General features: G+C 44.1%; 1 protein-coding gene across 2 annotated transcripts in view; it reads left to right on the forward strand.

Moving 5' to 3' along the window:
• Positions 1 to 19,294, forward strand: part of LOC140201608 (endoplasmic reticulum membrane-associated RNA degradation protein-like) — a 73,023-nt gene that overhangs the window by 6,243 nt on the left and 47,486 nt on the right. For both annotated transcript variants that reach the window (XM_072265976.1, XM_072265977.1), the window contains exons 2-6: positions 3,234 to 3,437; positions 3,522 to 3,664; positions 7,197 to 7,298; positions 17,032 to 17,121; positions 17,296 to 17,393. In XM_072265976.1, coding sequence (XP_072122077.1) covers positions 3,254 to 3,437; positions 3,522 to 3,664; positions 7,197 to 7,298; positions 17,032 to 17,121; positions 17,296 to 17,393 — 617 coding nt within the window. In that variant the 5' untranslated portion in view covers positions 3,234 to 3,253. The remainder of the gene's footprint in view (positions 1 to 3,233; positions 3,438 to 3,521; positions 3,665 to 7,196; positions 7,299 to 17,031; positions 17,122 to 17,295; positions 17,394 to 19,294) is intronic.

A 19,294-nucleotide genomic window follows, 5' to 3' on the forward strand; every position in this document is an offset into this window, starting at 1 on the left:
CCTCCTACCCAAGATCCACAAACCTGCCTGTCCTGGCCGACCTATTGTCTCAGCTTGCTCCTGCCCCACCGAACTCATTTCTGCAGACCTCGACACGGTTTTATCCCCCCTTGTTCAATCCCTTCCTACCTATGTTCGTGACACTTCTCACGCTCTTAAACTTTTCGATGATTTTAAGTTCCCTGGCCCCCACCGCTTTATTTTCACCATGGATGTCCAGTCCCTATATACTTCCATCCCCCATCAGGAAGGTCTCAAAGCTCTCCGCTTCTTTTTGGATTCCAGACTTAATCAGTTCCCCTCTACCACCACTCTGCTCCGTCTAGCGGAATTAGTCCTTACTCTTAATAATTTCTCCTTTGGCTCCTCCCACTTCCTCCAAACTAAAGGAGTAGCTATGGGCACCCGCATGGGTCCTAGCTATGCCTGCCTTTTTGTTGGCTTTGTGGAACAATCTCTGTTCCGTGCCTATTCTGGTATCTGTCCCCCACTTTTCCTTCGCTACATCGACGACTGCATTGGCACTGCTTCCTGCACGCATGCAGAGCTCGTTGACTTTATTAACTTTGCCTCCAACTTTCACCCTGCCCTCAAGTTTACCTGGTCCATTTCCAACACCTCCCTCCCCTTTCTAGATCTTTCTGTCTCCATCTCTGGAGACAGCTTATCCACTGATGTCTACTATAAGCCTACTGACTCTCACAGCTATCTGGACTATTCCTCCTCTCACCCTGTCTCTTGCAAAAACACCATCCCCTTCTCGCAATTCCTCCGTCTCCGCTGCATCTGCTCTCAGGATGAGGCTTTTCATTCTAGGACGAGGGAGATGTCTTCCTTTTTTAAAGAAAGGGGCTTCCCTTCCTCCACTATCAACTCTGCTCTTAAACGCATCTCCCCCATTTCATGTACATCTGCTCTCACTCCATCCTCCCGCCACCCCACTAGGAGTAGGATTCCCCTGGTCCTCACGTACCACCCCACCAGCCTCCGGGTCCAACATATTATTCTCCGTAACTTCCGCCACCTCCAACGGGATCCCACCACTAAGCACATCTTTCCCTCCCCCCCCCTCTGCATTCCGCAGGGATCGCTCCCTACACAACTCCCTTGTCCATTCGTCCCCCCCATCCCTCCCCACTGATCTCCCTCCTGGCACTTATCCGTGTAAGCGGAACAAGTGCTACACATGCCCTTACACTTCCTCCCTCACCACCATTCAGGGCCCCAAACAGCCCTTCCAGGTGAGGTAACACTTCACCTGTGAGTCGGCTGGGGTGATGTACTGCGTCTGGTGCTCCCGATGTGGCCTTTTATATATTGGCGAGACCCGACGCAGACTGGGAGACCGCTTTGCTGAACACCTACAGAGCGTACAGTCCGCCAGAGAAAGCAGGATCTCCCAGTGGCCACACATTTTAATTCCACATCCCATTCCCATTCTGACATGTCCATCCACGGCCTCCTCTACTGTAAAGATGAAGCCACACTCAGGTTGGAGGAACAACACCTTATATTCCGTCTGGGTAGCCTCCAACCTGATGGCATGAACATCGACTTCTCTAACTTCCGCTAATGCCCCACCTCCCCCTCGTACCCCATCTGTTACTTATTTTTATGCACACATTCTTTCTCTCACTCTCCTTTCTCTCCCTCTGTTCCTCTGAATATACCCCTTGCCCATCCTCTGGGTCCCCCCCCCTTGTCTTTCTTCCCGGACCTCCTGTCCCATGATCCTCTCGTATCCCTTTTGCCTATCACCTGTCCAGCTCTTGGCTCCATCCCTCCCCCTCCTGTCTTCTCCTATCATTTTGGATCTCCCCCTCCCCCTCCCACTTTCAAATCCCTTACTCATTCTTCCTTCAGTTAGTCCTGACGAAGGGTCTCGGCCTGAAACGTCGACTGCACCTCTTCCTAGAGATGCTGCCTGGCCTGCTGCGTTCACCAGCAACTTTGATGTGTGTTGCTTGAATTTCCAGCATCTGCAGAATTCCTGTTGTTTGAAGCATTTCATTGTATGTGTTGATGTACACTGATGCCAGTCTCTTTTCACTGCTCAGAAACCACTCTGCCTCAAGGAAGAAGCAGTAAACTTTAGGCTCTTGACCCTTGGTAGTGATGTTAGGGATGTGGTGGAATGTCAAGAGTTGATTTGGAGAGCAGAGAATTAAACCGGCTATGCTTGTTGATGTTTATCCCAAAATCAAAATCAACAACTGACTTATTTAGTTATTACTGGTTTTGGCAATCTCTTTGGAAAAATTGAAGCTTCATTTTTTGTCGAACCATAGAGGTTCAAGGTTCCAGAGTCGGTCATTGGCTTAAAGTGTTTTGAAATGCCTCATGGCTCTGAAGAACAGTAGGGAAATGTAATCTTCTTGTTTTGTTTCTTTGCCTGATATGGGCCTACTGATTCAAGTGCTCTGTTCTTTGTTGTAATGTCTGGAATTGGAAATATCGTCACATTATTTCCACAATAATGGCACTGCTACAAGAAGGTATCATCAAGGACCCCCACCGTCCAGGCCATGCTCTTCTTGCTACTGCCATCAGGAAGGATTTGGTCTTATCCCATCAGATTCAAGAACAGTTCTAACCCTTCAACCATCAGACTGCTGTAACTTCACTCACCTCTGTACTGAACTGATCCCACAGCCAATGGACTGGCTTTCAAGGACTCTGCAACACATGTTCTCAGAGTCTTTTTAAAAAATTATTTATTGTATTTGCACAGTTTGTCTTTTGGACATTGGTTGTTTGTCAGTCATTTGTGTGCAACTTTTCATTAATTGTATTCTATTTCTTTTTTAAAGTGTGAATGCCTGGAAGAAAATGAATCTCCATCTAGTATGGGTGCCATGATAGAGTACCGGTTAGCGCAATGGTATTACAGCTCGCGGTGTACTAGAGTTCAGAGTTTAATTCTGACACCGTTCTGTAAGGAGTCTCTTTATCCTCCCTGCTGAATTTGTGCATTTGCTCCGGGTGCTTCCGTTTCCTCCCACAGTCCAAAGACGTACTGGGTAGATTAGCTGGTCATTGTAAATTGTCCTGTGATTAGATTAGGGTTAATCAGTTTGTCAAGGTGTTGCTGGGCAACACGGCTCAAAGAGCCAGAAGGGCCTCCTCTGTGCTGTGTTGCTAAATATGGTGACATGTATGTACTTTGATAATGAATTTATTTGATTGATTGGTCTTTCCACCCTTCTCACAAACTAAATCAATGTTTTTTAAAGGTTCTTTTGGAAGTGAGAACATGTGCTTGGCCCCAATGGCAGCCACTGAGCACATAACAACCTGCCTTTCTGAGGCAGTGCATCATATGGTTTGTCAGCTCGGCTTCGAAAGGGCAGATGGTGCAGACCTGGGCCATGTCGTGACCGTATCTGGGGAAGTCTGCTGGGAGACAATTACAAATACACTACGCATGTCAGACACAGGTAGCCTCTTGCATATTTACAATTTGCAAAACTTTGTAACAACACTGAAGAAAACTGATAATTCAATTCTGATTATTGTTGCAGAAGAGCATAACCTGGATTATGTGGAAAGTGTGAGGCAACTGGGACCTGTTTGTAAATCTGTCCATTCATATCTACTCTCACTCAGTGCAAAGCAGTTCAAAGACCAGTATGATGTTTGGTTTATGTGGACGAACAATTCAGAGGTAGATAAACCAATGACTTGGTGATATTTTCTTGGCTGCCTTCAAGTGTTAATATCTCCCATTAGTTGAATAACGGTGTATTTGTGGATCAGCTCTTTGCCTTCCTGATCTTGTTTTCTTGCTTTGCTGGGTTATTCTGATTATAAATTGGTATTATTGAAATGGCTTCCTTTTACCCAGTGCCTTGCTTGAGCTGCTGCATTGTGGTTGATGAGAAGAGGACTTTATTCCCTGGAGCGTTGAAGAATGAGGGGAGATTTGATAGAGGTATATAAAATTATGATGGGTATAGATAGGGTGAATGCAAGCAGGCTTTTTCCACTGAGGCAAGGGGAGAATAAAACCAGAGGACATGGGTTAAGGGTGAGGGGGGAAAGGTTTAAAGGGAATATTAGGGGGGGCTTCTTCACACAGAGAGTGGTGGGAGTATGGAATGAGCTGCCAGACGAGGTGGTAACTGTGGGTTCTTTTTTAACATTTAAGAATAAATTGGACAGATACATGGATGGGAGATACGGTCTGTGTGCGGGTCAGTGGGACTGGGCAGAAAATGGTCCGGCACAGCCAAGAAGGGCCAAAAGGCCTGTTTCTGTGCTGTAGTTTCTATGGTTCTATGGTTAACGGTTGGGGGGAAAATGGCAGAGCACGGACACCATTATAGGTTTAGAATCTACTTCCTGAATAGTATTGATATTTTTGGACCCTTCTAAGGGAATTCATAGACATCGAGACTGCAGGCCCAAGACAGGCCCTGTGACCCATGTAGGCCATGCTGATCTATTAATCTGCCCAGTCTCTGCCTGCACCCAGGCCATGGCCCTCCATACCTTTCTCATCCACGTACCCATCCAAACTTCTCCTAATATTACAATTGAACCTGCATCCACCTCTTGCACTGGCAGCTTGCAATACCCCCTCAGTTTCCACTCAGATTCCCCTTCAATAGTTCACCTTTCACCGTAAACCTCTGACCTCTAGTTCTATTTTTACTCACCCTGAGGGGTGGGAGGGGAAGAAGCCTGCTTACATCCACTTGTATATATCCTTAAAATTTTGTACACCTCTGGAAGATCTCTCTTCATTTTCCTGCATTCTGATGGCCTTCAACTACTCCTACGTTCTTCTCGTTCTTATTTGGCCCTTCAAGCCAGTTCTGCATTCAAAATGATCTTGGCTGATGATACCCTGTTAAAGCCTTCATAGAAAAATCTTCAGCATTTTCTTCTCTGTTTCTATGTATAGTGTAAGTAGTTGCTCCCACGTATCATAGCCTTGATACTTTCAAACTGGCTACAGGGTATTGTATTGATACTGAGAATGTAGCAACTGAATTTGATTGCTCAGTGAAACAACTGGGCCTCTTACGCTCAGAAGGTTTTCCATCTCTTTTCATAAAGACTTTCAAGTGTGCATGTGTTTTGCCTGTCCTGCCTGTCCTGGCAGACCTATTGTCTCAGCTTGCTGCTGCCCCACCGAACTCATTTCTGCAGACCTCGACACGGTTTTATCCCCCCTTGTTCAATCCCTTCCTACCTATGTTCGTGACACTTCTCACGCTCTTAAACTTTTCGATGATTTTAAGTTCCCTGGCCCCCACCGCTTTATTTTCACCATGGATGTCCAGTCCCTATATACTTCCATCCCCCATCAGGAAGGTCTCAAAGCTCTCCGCTTCTTTTTGGATTCCAGACCTAACCAGTTCCCCTCTACCACCACTCTGCTCCATCTAGCGGAATTAGTCCTTACTCTTAATAATTTCTCCTTTGGCTCCTCCCACTTCCTCTAAACTAAAAGTGTAGCTATGGGCACCTGTATGGGTCCTAGCTATGCCTGCCTTTTTGTTGGCTTTGTGGAACAATCTATGTTCCGTGCCTATTCTGGTATCTGTCTCCCACTTTTCCTTTGCTACATCGACGACTACATTGGTGCTGCTTCCTGCACGCATGCTGAGCTCGTTGACTTCATTAACTTTGCCTCCAACTTTCACCCTGCCCTCAAGTTTACCTGGCCCATTTCTGACACCTCCCTCCCCTTTCTAGATCTTTCTGTCTCTATCTCTGGAGACAGCTTATCTACTGATGTCTACTATAAGCCTACTGACTCTCACAGCTATCTGGACTATTCCTCTTCTCACCGTCTCTTGCAAAAATGCCATCCTCTTCTCGCAATTCCTCCGTCTCCGCCGCATCTGCTCTCAGGATGAGGCTTTTCATTCCAGGACGAGGGAGATGTCCTTTTTTAAAGAAAGGGGCTTCCCTTCCTCCACTATCAACTCTGCTCTCAAACGCATCTCCCCCATTTCATGCACACCTGCTCTCACTCCATCCTCCCGCCACCCCACTAGGAATAGGGTTCCCCTGGTCCTCACCTACCACCCCACCAACCTCTGGGTCCAACATATTATTCTCCGTAACTTCTGCCACCTCCAACGGGATCCCACCATTAAGCACATCTTTCCCTCCGCCCCCCCCCTTGTCCATTTGTCCCCCCCATCACTCCCCACCGATCTCCCTCCTGGCACTTATCCTTGTAAACGGAACAAGTGCTACACATGCCCTTACACTTCCTCCCTTACCACCATTCAGGGCCCCAGACAGTCCTTCCAGGTGAGGCGGCACTTCACCTGTGAGTCGGCTGGGGTGATATACTGTGTCCGGTGCTCCTAATGTGGCCTTCTATATATTGGCGAGACCCAACACAGACTGGGAGATTGTTTTGCTGAACACCTACGCTCTGTCTGCCAGAGAAAGCAGAATCTCCCAGTGGCCACACATTTTAATTCCACGTCCCATTCCCTTTCAGATATGTCTATCTACGGCCTCCTGTACTGTAAAGATGAAGCCACACTCAGGTTGGAGGAACAACATCTTATATTCCGTCTGGGTAGCCTCCAACCTGATGGCATGAACATTGACTTCTCAAACATCTGCTAATGCCCCAGCTCCCCTTCGTACCCCATCCGTTATTTATATACACACATTCTTTTTCTCTCTCTCCTTTTTCTCCCTCTGTCCCTCTCACTTTCCCCCTTGCCTGTCCTCTGGGTTTTTTCTCCCCCTCCCCCTTTTCTTTCTCCCCGGACCTCCTGTCCCATGATCCTCTCGTATCCCTTTTGCCTATCACGTGTCCAGCTCTTGGCTCCATCCCTCCCGCTCCTGTCTCCTCCTATCATTTTGGATCTCCCCCTCCCCCTCCCACTTTCAAATCTCTTACTAGCTCTTCTTTCAGTTAGTCCTGATGAAGGGTCTCGGCCTGAAACGTCGACTGCACCTCTTCCTAGAGATGCTGCCTAGCCTGCTGCTTTCACCAGCAAGTTTGAAGTGTGTTGCTTCCAGCATCTGCAGAATTCCTCGCGTTTGTGTTTTGTCTTGTCGGGCCCAGTTCATAGCTCCCACATTACTAACATGACATGACTCAGTAAAAATGTTTAATGATAATACCCTGTTGTCATTCTTGCTCCTTGCATACGTAACACTTGCAAGTGGATTTCATTAAATGGTCATCAAAATTGCTCTTTTCTTCATGATTGCAGTTGTTTATTGAAGTGTTCAAGGCCATCAAGAGTTCACAACACACAGCCATAGCTCTTGGTTTGATGAAATTGACAGCATGCCTGGAACGAGCCTTGGGCAATGTAAGTAAAGTAGCAATCTTAAGTTGTTTTTCTATTGTAGGGGATAAAAGTGCAGTTGATTCCAGTTAACTGGGACCAGTACGTTTTGGCCTAATTAAGTGGCTGTCCCAATTAGCCGAAGTTTCATGGAAATAGTCAAAAGTACATTTTATTATCAAAGTATGTATAAATTATACAATCTCGAGATTCTTCTGCTTAACAGGCAACAAAGCAAGAAACCTGAAAGAACCCAGTTTAAAAAAAAGACCAATACCCAACGCGCAGAGAGAGCGAGAAAAAGAAAAAAAAAATTAAATCAATTATAAAGCAAGTGTCAGCATTCAGAACGAAATTGAGTCCATAAACCCGAAGCTGAGAGCAGCCGGATTAGGCCTGTAGTCTCAGTCTTAGTCGTCATTAAATAGTTCAAAAAGTATTTTAAAAAAAGGCAAATTGCCATGTAACTGAATTTGAATCATGCATTTAAATGAAACGCAGAACAAATTAGAACCCTTGGTGGTTATCTGTCGTATCTAACAATGACAGGAAATTTACGCAGGCGGATGTTAAAGAGGAATCAACGTTGCACTGGGTCAGTTTTACTCTTGATCTCAGAAGTCTGGGTCCAGTGGTACAAGTAGATGTCATAACTGCAGTCTTCCTGGTTGTCGTGGATGACCATGACTACTTCTGTACCCTTTTGCTCTGCACAGTGTGTTGCAGAGTTACCTTCCTGGCTGTTTGGATGTCACTGTAGATCTCATCTACCCAGCTTACCAGAGTTGACTTTGCATGCTTGGATAGGCATGGCCCTGTCTCACTGGGAAATGACGCCCACAGGCTACCCTCACCTGGTTTAGCCCGCTTGTCGAAGCGGTGTACCGGATGTGGGCACTGTCACCTGCTAACAGCTACTTGGAGCTGCACGTGAGAACTGAGTGTCATTCCCAAAGATGATGGTCAATACCTTGAAATCTTTGTCACTTTCACTCCTGGCCGTTTCTGGCATCTCCATGCCTGAGTGCTTGAAACTGCTGTGAGCAAAACAGTTCTGACTTATCTTCTGCTTATTTCTCACCATCCATCAGTAGAAAGATCACGTGCTTGTGTTTAAAAAGCAATGCAACCGACACTATTTTAAAAACTGTTCACACTAACACGATATAGCGTTTAACGGCCACTCAAGTACGCATATCTGACACTGGTTAGAAACTATTCAGCAAAGTCTCCTGTCCCAATTAAGTGGCATAGTGTCCTAAATAAATGAAATAATCCTGGCAATTTTCTTGATTTGTCCTTTTCTTTTAGAGTTCTGTTAAATAAGTGGTTGCCCTGATTAACCGAAGGCCCAGTTAACCAGAATCCATTGTACTTCCAGTTTTTCTGACTAAGGTGCGACTAAGGTGCAATTAAGGTTGCGAGAAACATTGGCCTTTTGATGCTCATTCTTTTTGACATCTGAAGGGAATATGGGTTTGTTCACGATGGCGTCACTGATACCCCATACCCAGTGGCACTTGAAGTGAGCTGGATCATTTTAGAAGCTAATTAAGAATCACTTGGTACAGTGGAGAAATAAACTTGAATATAATGTGAGGAAGTTTCATTCCCTGAGAAAGTTTATAGTGGAGTTTGAACTTGTGAATTAGTTCCAGTCCTCTCGAAACAAATGCTAACATTGCATTTGCCTTCCTCACCACCGACTCAACCTGCAAACTAACCGTTAGGGAATTCTGCACGAGGACTTCCAAGTCCCTTCACATTTCAGATTTTTGAATTTTCTCACCACTTAGAAAATAGTCTTCACTTTTTATTTCTTCTAGAAGATGCATGACCAAACACTTCCCGACAGTGTATTCCATTTCCCATCTCCTTGCCTATTCTCCTAAGTCCTTCTGTAGCCTCTCTGCTTCCTCAACACTACCTGCCCTTCCACCTATCTTCATATCGCCAGCAAACATGGCCACAAAGCCATCAATTTCATCATCCAAATCATTGACATATAATGTAAAAAGAAGCGGCCCCTACACAGACCCTGTGGATAACCACCTGTCACAAGTAGCCAGCCAGAAAAGGCTCCTTTTATACCCACTTTTTGTCTCCTGCCAATCAGCTAATGTTCTATCCATGCTAGTATCTTTTCTGTAATACCATGTGCTCTTCTATTGCTAAGCAGCCTTATGTGTGGCACCTTGCTAAATGCCTTCTGAAAATCGAAGTACACAGCATCCACCAATTCTCCTTTGTCTATCCTGCTTGTTATTTTCTCAAAGAATTCCAACAGATTTGTCAGGCAAGATTTTCCCTTCAGGAAACCACGCTGACTATGGCCTATTTTATCACGTGTCTCCAAGTACCCCAAAAATGCATCCTTCAACTATAGACCCCAACATCTTCCCAATCACTGAGGTCAGACTAACAGGCCATTAATTTCCTTTCTCCTGCCTCTCTCCCTACTTGAAGAGTGGAGTGACAATTGTAATTTTCTAGTCCTATGAAACCATGCCAGAATCCATTGATTCTTAAAAAATTATTACTAATCCCTCCACAAACAACAGGAATTCTGCAGATGCTGGAAATTCAAGCAACTTTGATGTGTGTTACTAATCCCTCCACAATCTCTTCACCACCTCTTTTAGAACGATTGGGTGTAGACCATCAGACCTTTCAGTTTTCCAAGTACCTTCTCCCTAGTAATAGAAACTTCACTCTGTTCTGCCCCCAAAACACTTGAACTTTCGCATACTTCTAGTGTCTTCTAGAGTGAAGACTGACGCAAAGTACTTATTCAGATCATTCTCCATTTCCTTATCCCCCATTACTACCTCTCAACATCATTTTCCTGTGGTCTGATCTCTACCCTTGCCTCTCTTTTACACTTATGTTATTTAAAGAAAGTTTCGGTATCCTCGTTAATACTATTAGCTAACTTACCTTTGTTTTCCATCTTTTCCTTACTGACTTTTTAGTTGCCTTCTGTTTGTTTTTATAAGCTTCCCAATCCTCTTAACATCCCACTATTTTTTGCTCTATTATATACCCTCTCTTTGGCTTTTATGTTGGTTTAACTTCTATTGTCAGCCACTGTTGCATGATCCTGCTTTTAGAATATTTCTTTGGGATGTATCTATTCTGCCCCTTCTGAATTGCTTCCAGAAACTCCAGCCTTTGCTGCTCTGCCGTCATCCCTGCCACTGTTCTTTCCCAATCAATTCTGGCGAACTCCTCTCTCATCTCTCTGTAATTCCCTTTATGTTACTGTAATACTGATATATCTGACTTTTGCCTCTCCTCACAATGCAGGGTAAATCCTATCATTTTATTATTGTTGGCCACTAAGGGTTCCTTCATCTTGAGCTCCCTAATCAATTCCGGTTCATTGCACAATACTTAATTCAGAATAGCTGGTCCCCTAGTCTGCTCAACCATCAGCTGCTCTAAAAAGCTATCTTGTAGGCATTCTACAAACTCCTCTCTTGGGATCCAGCACCAATCTGACTTTCCCAATCTACCTGCATATTGAAGTCCCTCATGACTATCATTACGTTACCCTTTTGACAAGCATTTTCTATCTCCTGTTGTAATTTGTAGACCACATCTTTGCCACTGTTTGGAGAGCTATATATTGTTCCTACCAGGGTCTTTTTAACCCTTGCAGTTTTTTTTAACTCTACCCACAACAATTCTTCACCTAACGATCCTATGTCATCTCTTTCTAAGGATTTGATCTAATTTTTTACCAACAGAGCCACCCCACCCTCTACCTACCTGCGTGTCCTTTTAATACAATGTCCCAGCTACAATTTTCTTTCAGCCAAGTGTCAGTAATGCCCACAATGTTATTCATGCTAACGTGTAACTGTGCTACAAGTTTATCAACCTTATACTGTGTTCATTCCAATATAACACCTTCAGTCCTGTATTCTCCCTTTTTGATTCTGTTCGCTTTTACATTGCAACTCATCCCGTTGACTACAATTTTGTTCCATCATCAGCCTGTCTTTGCCAGCAGTCTTACTACACACTTCCTGTGTTTGTAAACCAACTACCCCATCCTCAGCCCTATGACACTGCCAAAGTAGTACAGTCGACCTTCACTAATCCGACTACCTGTAATCCGGTTCCTTTGATAATCCGGCACTGATTATGCTTAATGTGATCCTTCTGTAATTCAGCATTTTCACTAATCCGGCACTCCTCAGGTCCCAATGGTGCAGGATTAGTGAAGGTCGACCTGCATAAACTTTCCCGAACAGCTCATGCAAACCTGTTTGCAGGATATTGGTCCTCCTCGTGTTCAGGTGTAACTTGTCCCTTTTGTACAGGTTGTACCTTCTCTAGAAGAGATCCCAGTGATCCAGAAATCAGGACCCTGCCCCCTGCACCAGTGCCTCAGCCACACATTCTTCTTCCAAATGCTCCTGTTCTTGCCTTCATTGATGGATGGCACAGATTAATCCATAAATTAATACCCTGATGGTCCTACTTTTCAGCTGTCTACCTAGCTCCGTAAATTCTTTCTTCAGGACATCCCTCACCTTTCCTACTTATGTCATTGGTGTCAATATGTACCAAGACACCTGGCTGCTCACTCTCCTCCTTTAGAATACTGTCGATCCAATTCAAGACATCTCTGACCATGGCACTTGGGTGACACCTCACCGTCTGGGTGTCTCTATCGCGTTCACAGAATTTCGTTTCTATTCCTCTAACTATGGAATCTGCTATCACACTGCAGTCTCTTCACCTCTCTTCTCTTCTGCGCCATGGGGCTAGACCCCCTGCCACAGACCTGTTTGCTACGGCTCCCCAAGGTAGGTTGACAGTATCCAAAGTGGTATACTTACTACTGAGGGGAACAGCCAGAGGGGTACTCAGCACTGGCTGCCCATTTCCCTCCTTCTCCTGAGGTAGAAGAAGGTAAAAGAATAATAATGCAGAATAAAGTTTAAGATTATAATGAAGTAGATTGAGGTCAAGAGTCCATCTTAATGTTCAAGTTTCTGATAATTGTTCAAAGGTAATTTATTGTCAAAGTGTAGCGGTGTGCTACACACAGCGCTAGAATAACGACACGTAGTCGGTGAGTTGTAGTTGCGAAAAAAGCGATTTATTCAAACTTCGCGGCCTCCCTTAGAGCCTTCCCATTCCCACCCTCCCCGGGTGGGATTGCTGTGGAGAAAGCATATTTGCAGACCCTTCCCGTGCGCGGGTTTTTCCCCCTGCTGGTAAAGATGGCCTGGCGCCCTTTTTGGGGCCAGCCTTTCTGCCGGCGCGCGCTGTTTTGTGAGCCGGGTTCGTGTGCGCTGGAAAGTGGGTCGCCACAAAAGTACATACTTGTCACTATATAGGAGGTACATTTTCTTCCAGGTATTCACTGTAAATTAAAAAAAACACAAGATATAGGTGTAGAATTAGGCCATTCGGCCCATCAAGTCTGCTCTGCCGCTTCATCATGGCTGATCCAATTTTCCTCTCAGCCCCAACCTCCTGCCAGATTTTCAATCTCCCTCTATACTGATCACACACCTTCAATCCAGCCAATGACAGTGGTGTGATCAGCAGCAAGCTTAACTATGGCATTGGAGCTGTGCTCAGCCTCGCGTTCATTAGTGTAAAGTGAGTAGAGCAGTAGCTATGTACTGATGGTGATTGTAGAGGAGATGTTGCCAATCTGAAATAACTGGGAAGGTGAGGAAGTTAAGGATTCAGCTGCAGAGGAGGTATTGAAGCCAATGTCTTGAAGCCTGTTGATTAGTTTTGAGTGGATGATAGTATTGAATGCCAAGCTGTAGTTAATGAAGAGCATTCTGATGTATGCACTTTCACTGTCCAGATGTTGCAGGGTTGAGTGAAGAGCCAATGCTGTTGACCTGTTGTGACGGTAAGTAAGTTGGAGTGGATCCAAGTCCCTCCTCCAGCAGGAGTAGAGATGTTTCATCACCAACCTCTCAAAGCATTTCATCACAGTGGATGTAAATGCTACTGAACAATAGTCATTGAGGCGTGTTATCACATTCTTCTTAGGCACTGATATAAAAGAACTCTTACTCTGCCAAACGTAGAGGTTTAAGATATTGGTGAACCCTCCAGTCAGTTGACTAGCACAGGTTCCTGAAGGATGCTCTCACGTCGGCCTGAGAGACCTGGAATCACAGGATTGTCAGAGCTGTGTGAGTTTATGAAAGTGACTCTATGTTTTGATGGTCAAAGCAACTATAAAAGGTATTGAGCTCCACTGAGAGCATAACCTTGTCACCTACGTCGCTTGATTTCACTTTGTAGGAAGTAACCTTGAGCCTGGTGGTACATGCTTACAGGCTTTTGTATCTTCTGGCCGATGGGAGAGGAGAAAAGAAGGGATGTCTGGGGTGGATGGAGTCTTTAATTATGCCGGCTGCTTTACTACTGAAGCAGCAAAAAGTTTGGACAGAGTCCATAAAGAGGAGACTGGTTTCCATGATGTGTCCACAACTCTCTGCAGCTTGTTGTGGTCACGCGCAGAGCAGTTTCCATACCAAGCCTTTAGGTATTTAGATACTAGATAAAATGCTTTCTGTAATGCATTGATTGAAAAATTAATAAGAGTTCATGGGGAATGTTGAATTTTTTTGGCCTCTTGAGGAAGTGGGGGCATTATTGAGCTTTCTTGGCTGTGATATCAATGTGATTGGATCAGGACACACTGTTGGTGGTGATTACCCTCTCAAACCTGAAGTTAATGACCAGATCATGTTTTGCTGACATTGGGGAAAAGGTTGTTGTCATGACACCATGTTACTGAGCTCTCTGTCTCCTTTCTGTACTTCGACTTATTATTTGAGATATGACCCACTATGGTGGTATTGTCTGCAAACTTGAAGATAGAGTTGGGCAAAATCTGGTCACACTATTGTGAATGTACAGGGAGTAGAGTATGGGCCTGACGACACATACTTGTGGAGCACCAGTGTTGAGAGTAATCATGGTGAAGGTGTTGCTGCCTATCCTTAATGGTTCTAGTCTGTTGGTCAGAAGGTCAAGAATCTATTTGCAAAGAGGGGTGTTGAGTCCCAGGTGTGGGAGTTTGGAGAAGAATTTCCTTGGAATTTTATTATTCAATGCATCATTCCTGCAGAAGATGGCAAAGTTTGTCATCAAAACATTAATTATAATTGATACTTGTACCCAGCTAGAAACCCGAGAAGAGTTTATTCGTCATGTACGCTGGGATAGCACTAGATCCTTTTCCAATAACCAGTTGTCTAGTGTAGGTATCTTTACTGGCCAGATGCTGCAGAGATATGTGTAGGTCCAGGGAGATGAAGTCTCCTGTAGACTTGTTTTAGTGGTAGGCAAATTGCAGTACATCAAAGATAAATGCTGTTTGCAAAGGACAGGATAGGTTGTAGTATAACCCAGCGGTCCCCAACCACTGGACCGTGGACCGGTACCGGAGGCAAAGTATGTGCTACCGGGCCGCGAAGAAACGATATGATTTGGCGATATGAGTCACCTGCACCTTTCCTCATTCCCTGTCACGCACTGTTGAGCTTGAACGCACACGAGGTCATTACCCGCGCGTCATCCATGTCAGTGCGGGAAGGAGATCAACTCCTCGAGCTTGCAAATGACGGCGGGCTGAAGAGTATGTTTGACATCACATCTCTGCCTGCCAGCATTCTGGATCAAAGTCAGGGCTGAATATCCTGAGATAGCCACGAAAGCACTGAAAACGTTGCTTCCATTTCCAACATATTTCTGCAATGAATGCAACGAAAACTAAATTGCAGAATAGACAGGACATAAGGAACCCCCTTTGAGTATCGCTGTCTCCCATCACCCCTCAATGGGACCGTCTTGTTGCAGGGAAACAAGCCCAGGGCTCCCACTGATTCAGCGATATTCGTGTGTTGCAATGATTTTATATGTTCATACGGGGAAAATATGCGCTGTGTGTTTAATATTCAAACGTTACTTAAAATGTAATGATGCTATTGACTAATAAGTGACTTATATAACAATATAACAACTACAGCAAGGAAACAGGCGCTCTTGGCCCTTCTAGTCCGTGCCGAATGCTACTCTGACCTAATCCCACCGACCTGCACTCAGCCCACAACCCTCCATTCCTTTCCTGTCCATATTCCTATCCAATTTTCCTTTAAATGATAATTTCGAACCTGCCTCTAACTCTTCTACTGGAAGTTTGTTCAACACTTACTTCAAGCTCCCCTGATAATTGACTTATCACTATATTCTTGCGAGGAAAATATGCACTGTGTGTTTAATATTAAATTCGTTAGAGAAACCCTTTTAGAAACGAAATTGAGTGTATTAGCCACTTAACACCTATATTCCGGTCGTGATTAACACCCCCCCCCCCGAACAGAATCGCCAAAAACGATTTGTGGGGAGAAACATCGGCAGGTACACGCACACGCAAGGCTTCATGGTCATTGTAGTCTTCCTCAGGGTAAACACAATGTATTTGACTGCTGCTGTTGTCCGTTTGCAACCCTACTCACCCCCCCCCACCCCTCCCCCGGTCGGCCGGTCCACAAGAATATTGTCAATGTTAAACCGGTCTGCAGTGCAAAAAAGGTTGAGGACCCCTGGTGTAACCCTGTTAGACGAGTTGCTTCACTGCAATAACCTGCATCCAGAACAGTTAAGGTGGTAAAATACCCACGTGGCTTTACACAAGTCTGCAGGTTTGACACAAAATACACGGTAAAAAATATGTCAAAAGTGGTAGTGTTTTCAGGAACAATTTCAAGGAGGGAGGAAAAATGTAGATATGAAGATGTAAGCTGGAAGTCTTGGGCCTTGGCAGCTGAAAGCAAGGCCAACAATTAATAAATAATTTACAGTGTAAATGGGCCCTCTCCAGAAATTTCTTCTGCATAAGCCTATAGTTCAAAAAGTGGGTAAACCTCATTGTCAAATTTATAATTGGTTTGTCTGTTCCTTCTCAGTACCCTGTTACCAATGTTGAGCAAATGGTTATGTGTGCATGCATGCCCGTGTGTCTGCATGTACTGAAGACTTGTGAGACAGTATCACAGATTCTGAGATGGGATGTTACGTTGAAGTTGTATAAGACATTGGTGAAGCCTAATTTGGAGTATTGTGTGCAGTTTTGGTTAACTACCTATAGGAAAGATGTAAATAAGGTTGAAAGAGTACTGAGAGTTTATAAGATGTTGCCAATCCTGGAGGACCTGAGTAATAGGGAAAGATTGAATAGGTTAGGACTTTATTCCTTGGAACGTAGAAGATTGAGGGGAGATTTAATAGAGCGATACAAAATTATGAGGGGTAAAGATAGGGTAAATGCAAGCAGGCTTTTTCTGCTGAGGTTGGATGAGACTGCAACTGGAGGTCATGGGTGAAGGGTGAAAGGTGAAAAATTTTAAAGGGGAACATGAGGGGAAACTTCTTCACTCAGAGGGTTGAGAGAGTGTAGAATGAGCTGCCAGTGCAAGTGGTTCATGAAAGCTTGATTTCAATGTTTATGAGAAGTTTGGATAGGTACATGGATCGTTGGGGTATGGAGGGCTATGGTCCCGATGCAGCTTGATGGAAGTAGGCAGTTTCAATGGCTCAGCAGGGACTAGTTGGGTCAAAGGGCCTGTTCCTGTGCTGTACTTTTCTAGGACCCTGTTTCTAACACCTGTCAATTCAAACAAAAGATCCAGCTGCAGATCTGTTCTGGATAGATGTCATTTCTAAGAATGGCTGTTAATAGTAGGCTGATTTTCTTGTGTATTAGGTATTTCTCATGATTGGCAAAGATTGTCCTTTTCTGCTGAGAGATCTGTTAGCCTCACAAGAGCTGGCTACGGTGTTTGGACAAAATGTGGTAAGAATTTTTTTTTCATGCTGATGAAGTAAAAGCAAGATTTTTTTTCTCCTTCAACTAGGCATGCAGATATTAAGTGTGTATTAACTTTGCCTGACTGGCTTTAATGCTCTGTGTGATGTGTATATTAGCTCATATTGCAGTAAATGATGGGTTTGTGTTGCTCAAATGCAGATGAATGTTCTGCGTGTGTTCCTGGGGTCACCTCGAAGTTTAAATCTCCGCAATATCTTGTGGCACGGATTTGCAGCACCTGGAGAAATTCCACCCATGTAAGGATTTTATTTTATGTATGTTTTTGATGTAGGAAGTGAGTGTTGTTACTAAGGCCATCTGTAATAATTTGGAGGGTAGCAGAATTACTGACTGGTCATTGTGTAAGCAGGCAGATTGTTATACCCTGAAACTTAATAAATGCAAGTGGATACAATGTTAAAGGCGGCTGGGGGAGTGGTGGACTTTGGACAGAGTACAGCTGTATAAAACTTCATTTAGTTTACATTACAACTTCAGGGCATTTCTGGTCATCAAACTTAAGGAAGGATGTAGTAACTTTGTAGACGGTTTTTCCAGGATGTTGCCTGAATTGGTGAGTAGTAGCTATAAGAGGTGGTTGCATAGAGTTGGATAGTTTTCTCTGGAGCATCAGGGCCTCTTGACACAATAAAAGCATTTAGAATTGAGAGGTGAAGATAGAGTCTTGTCCCAAGGATGGAATTGTCAAATACTAGAGGGCATAGCCTTAAGGGAGGAAGGGAAATACTTTTAAAGATTTACAAGACAAGTTTCTATAGTAGGTGCCTGGAATACTCTACCAGGAGAAATGATTTAAGAGGCATTTATACAAACGGGCAGGGAATAGTTTACAGACTAACATGGGATTTGGTAGATCGACATCATTCATTAAAGAGCTTCTTCCTGTGTTGTGCTGTTGTATGTTTTGTGAACCAAATGGATTTTTACTGCAGCCTTACTGTCACCATTACTGAAACTAGCACTTTTCTTTAATTCTTGGCGTTTATTTAATTATTAGAATCAAGGCCAAATGGCCAAATCCCTGGGTCTGCAAGTCCACCGGGGAAGTCAGAGGCCCAGTGTTGGCAAGTCCACTGCTTCCATTATTAGAATTTGAAACGCAAGGTGCTGAAAAATTAGAAATGAACAGTTCAGAACTCAACTACTGGGGGTTTAGAGCTGATGTTCCAAAAAGTATACCTGAGGGGTTGAAGACACTGATCCAGATGAAAAGAAACTGGTAGAACAGTGAGCAGGGGTCTGATATAATTTCAGATTCATTTATCACACGGACATCAAAGCATACAGTGAAATGTGTTAACGTCCTAGGAATGTGCCGGGGGAAGCCTGCAAGTGTCACCACTCATTCCAGCACCAACAAAGCATGTCCACTATGTTCAGAACACAAGCAACAGCAGCATCAAAAATAAACCAGCAGCAAACCAAGATCCTTTCCTTTCTTCCTCCCACTCACTCACGTACAGATAGGCCTCCAGCTTGGGACCTCCAGCCTCCAGTGGACTGGCAAACATTGGGTCTCTGACTTCCCCAGTGGACTTGCAGACTCAGAGATTTGGCCTTGATTCTGGACTCACTGACTTTGGTCCTCAACATTTGAGTTTTGATCTTCAATATCGACCCCAGTACTCAACAATGATGGGGCCACAAACTCTGGACTTGCCAACGTTGGGTGTCACCAGACGTCATTTTAACATGATGTAGTGCCAGTACAGTGCTATATTAAAAATAAAAAATACATTTACTGGAAAGCTGAAATAAAATCGTTTTTTTGTTTTGGTGCTGAATTTATGATATGGGAGGTACCCTGTGACCTACTCAAGGAAAACTAGGAACACATTAAGTGCTAGAGAATCTGGACTCTTGGACACCTTTGATACCAATGGAAGGGAATTCATGGATGGAACTTGGATAAATACGTACCTTAAATTTTCAAAAATCAGAATCAGGTTTATTATCACCGGCATATGATGTGAAATTTCTTAACTTAGCAGCAGCAGTTCAATGCAGTACATAATATAGAAGAGAGAAAAAAAATAAGTAAGCAAATCAATTACACTATATGTATATTGAATAGATTTTTTTTAAAGTGCAAAAAACAGAAATACTGCATTTTTAAAAAATGTGAGATAGTGTCCAA

The sequence above is a fragment of the Mobula birostris genome, chromosome 8, assembly GCF_030028105.1.
Source record: "Mobula birostris isolate sMobBir1 chromosome 8, sMobBir1.hap1, whole genome shotgun sequence".
NCBI classification, from domain to species: domain Eukaryota; kingdom Metazoa; phylum Chordata; class Chondrichthyes; order Myliobatiformes; family Myliobatidae; genus Mobula; species Mobula birostris.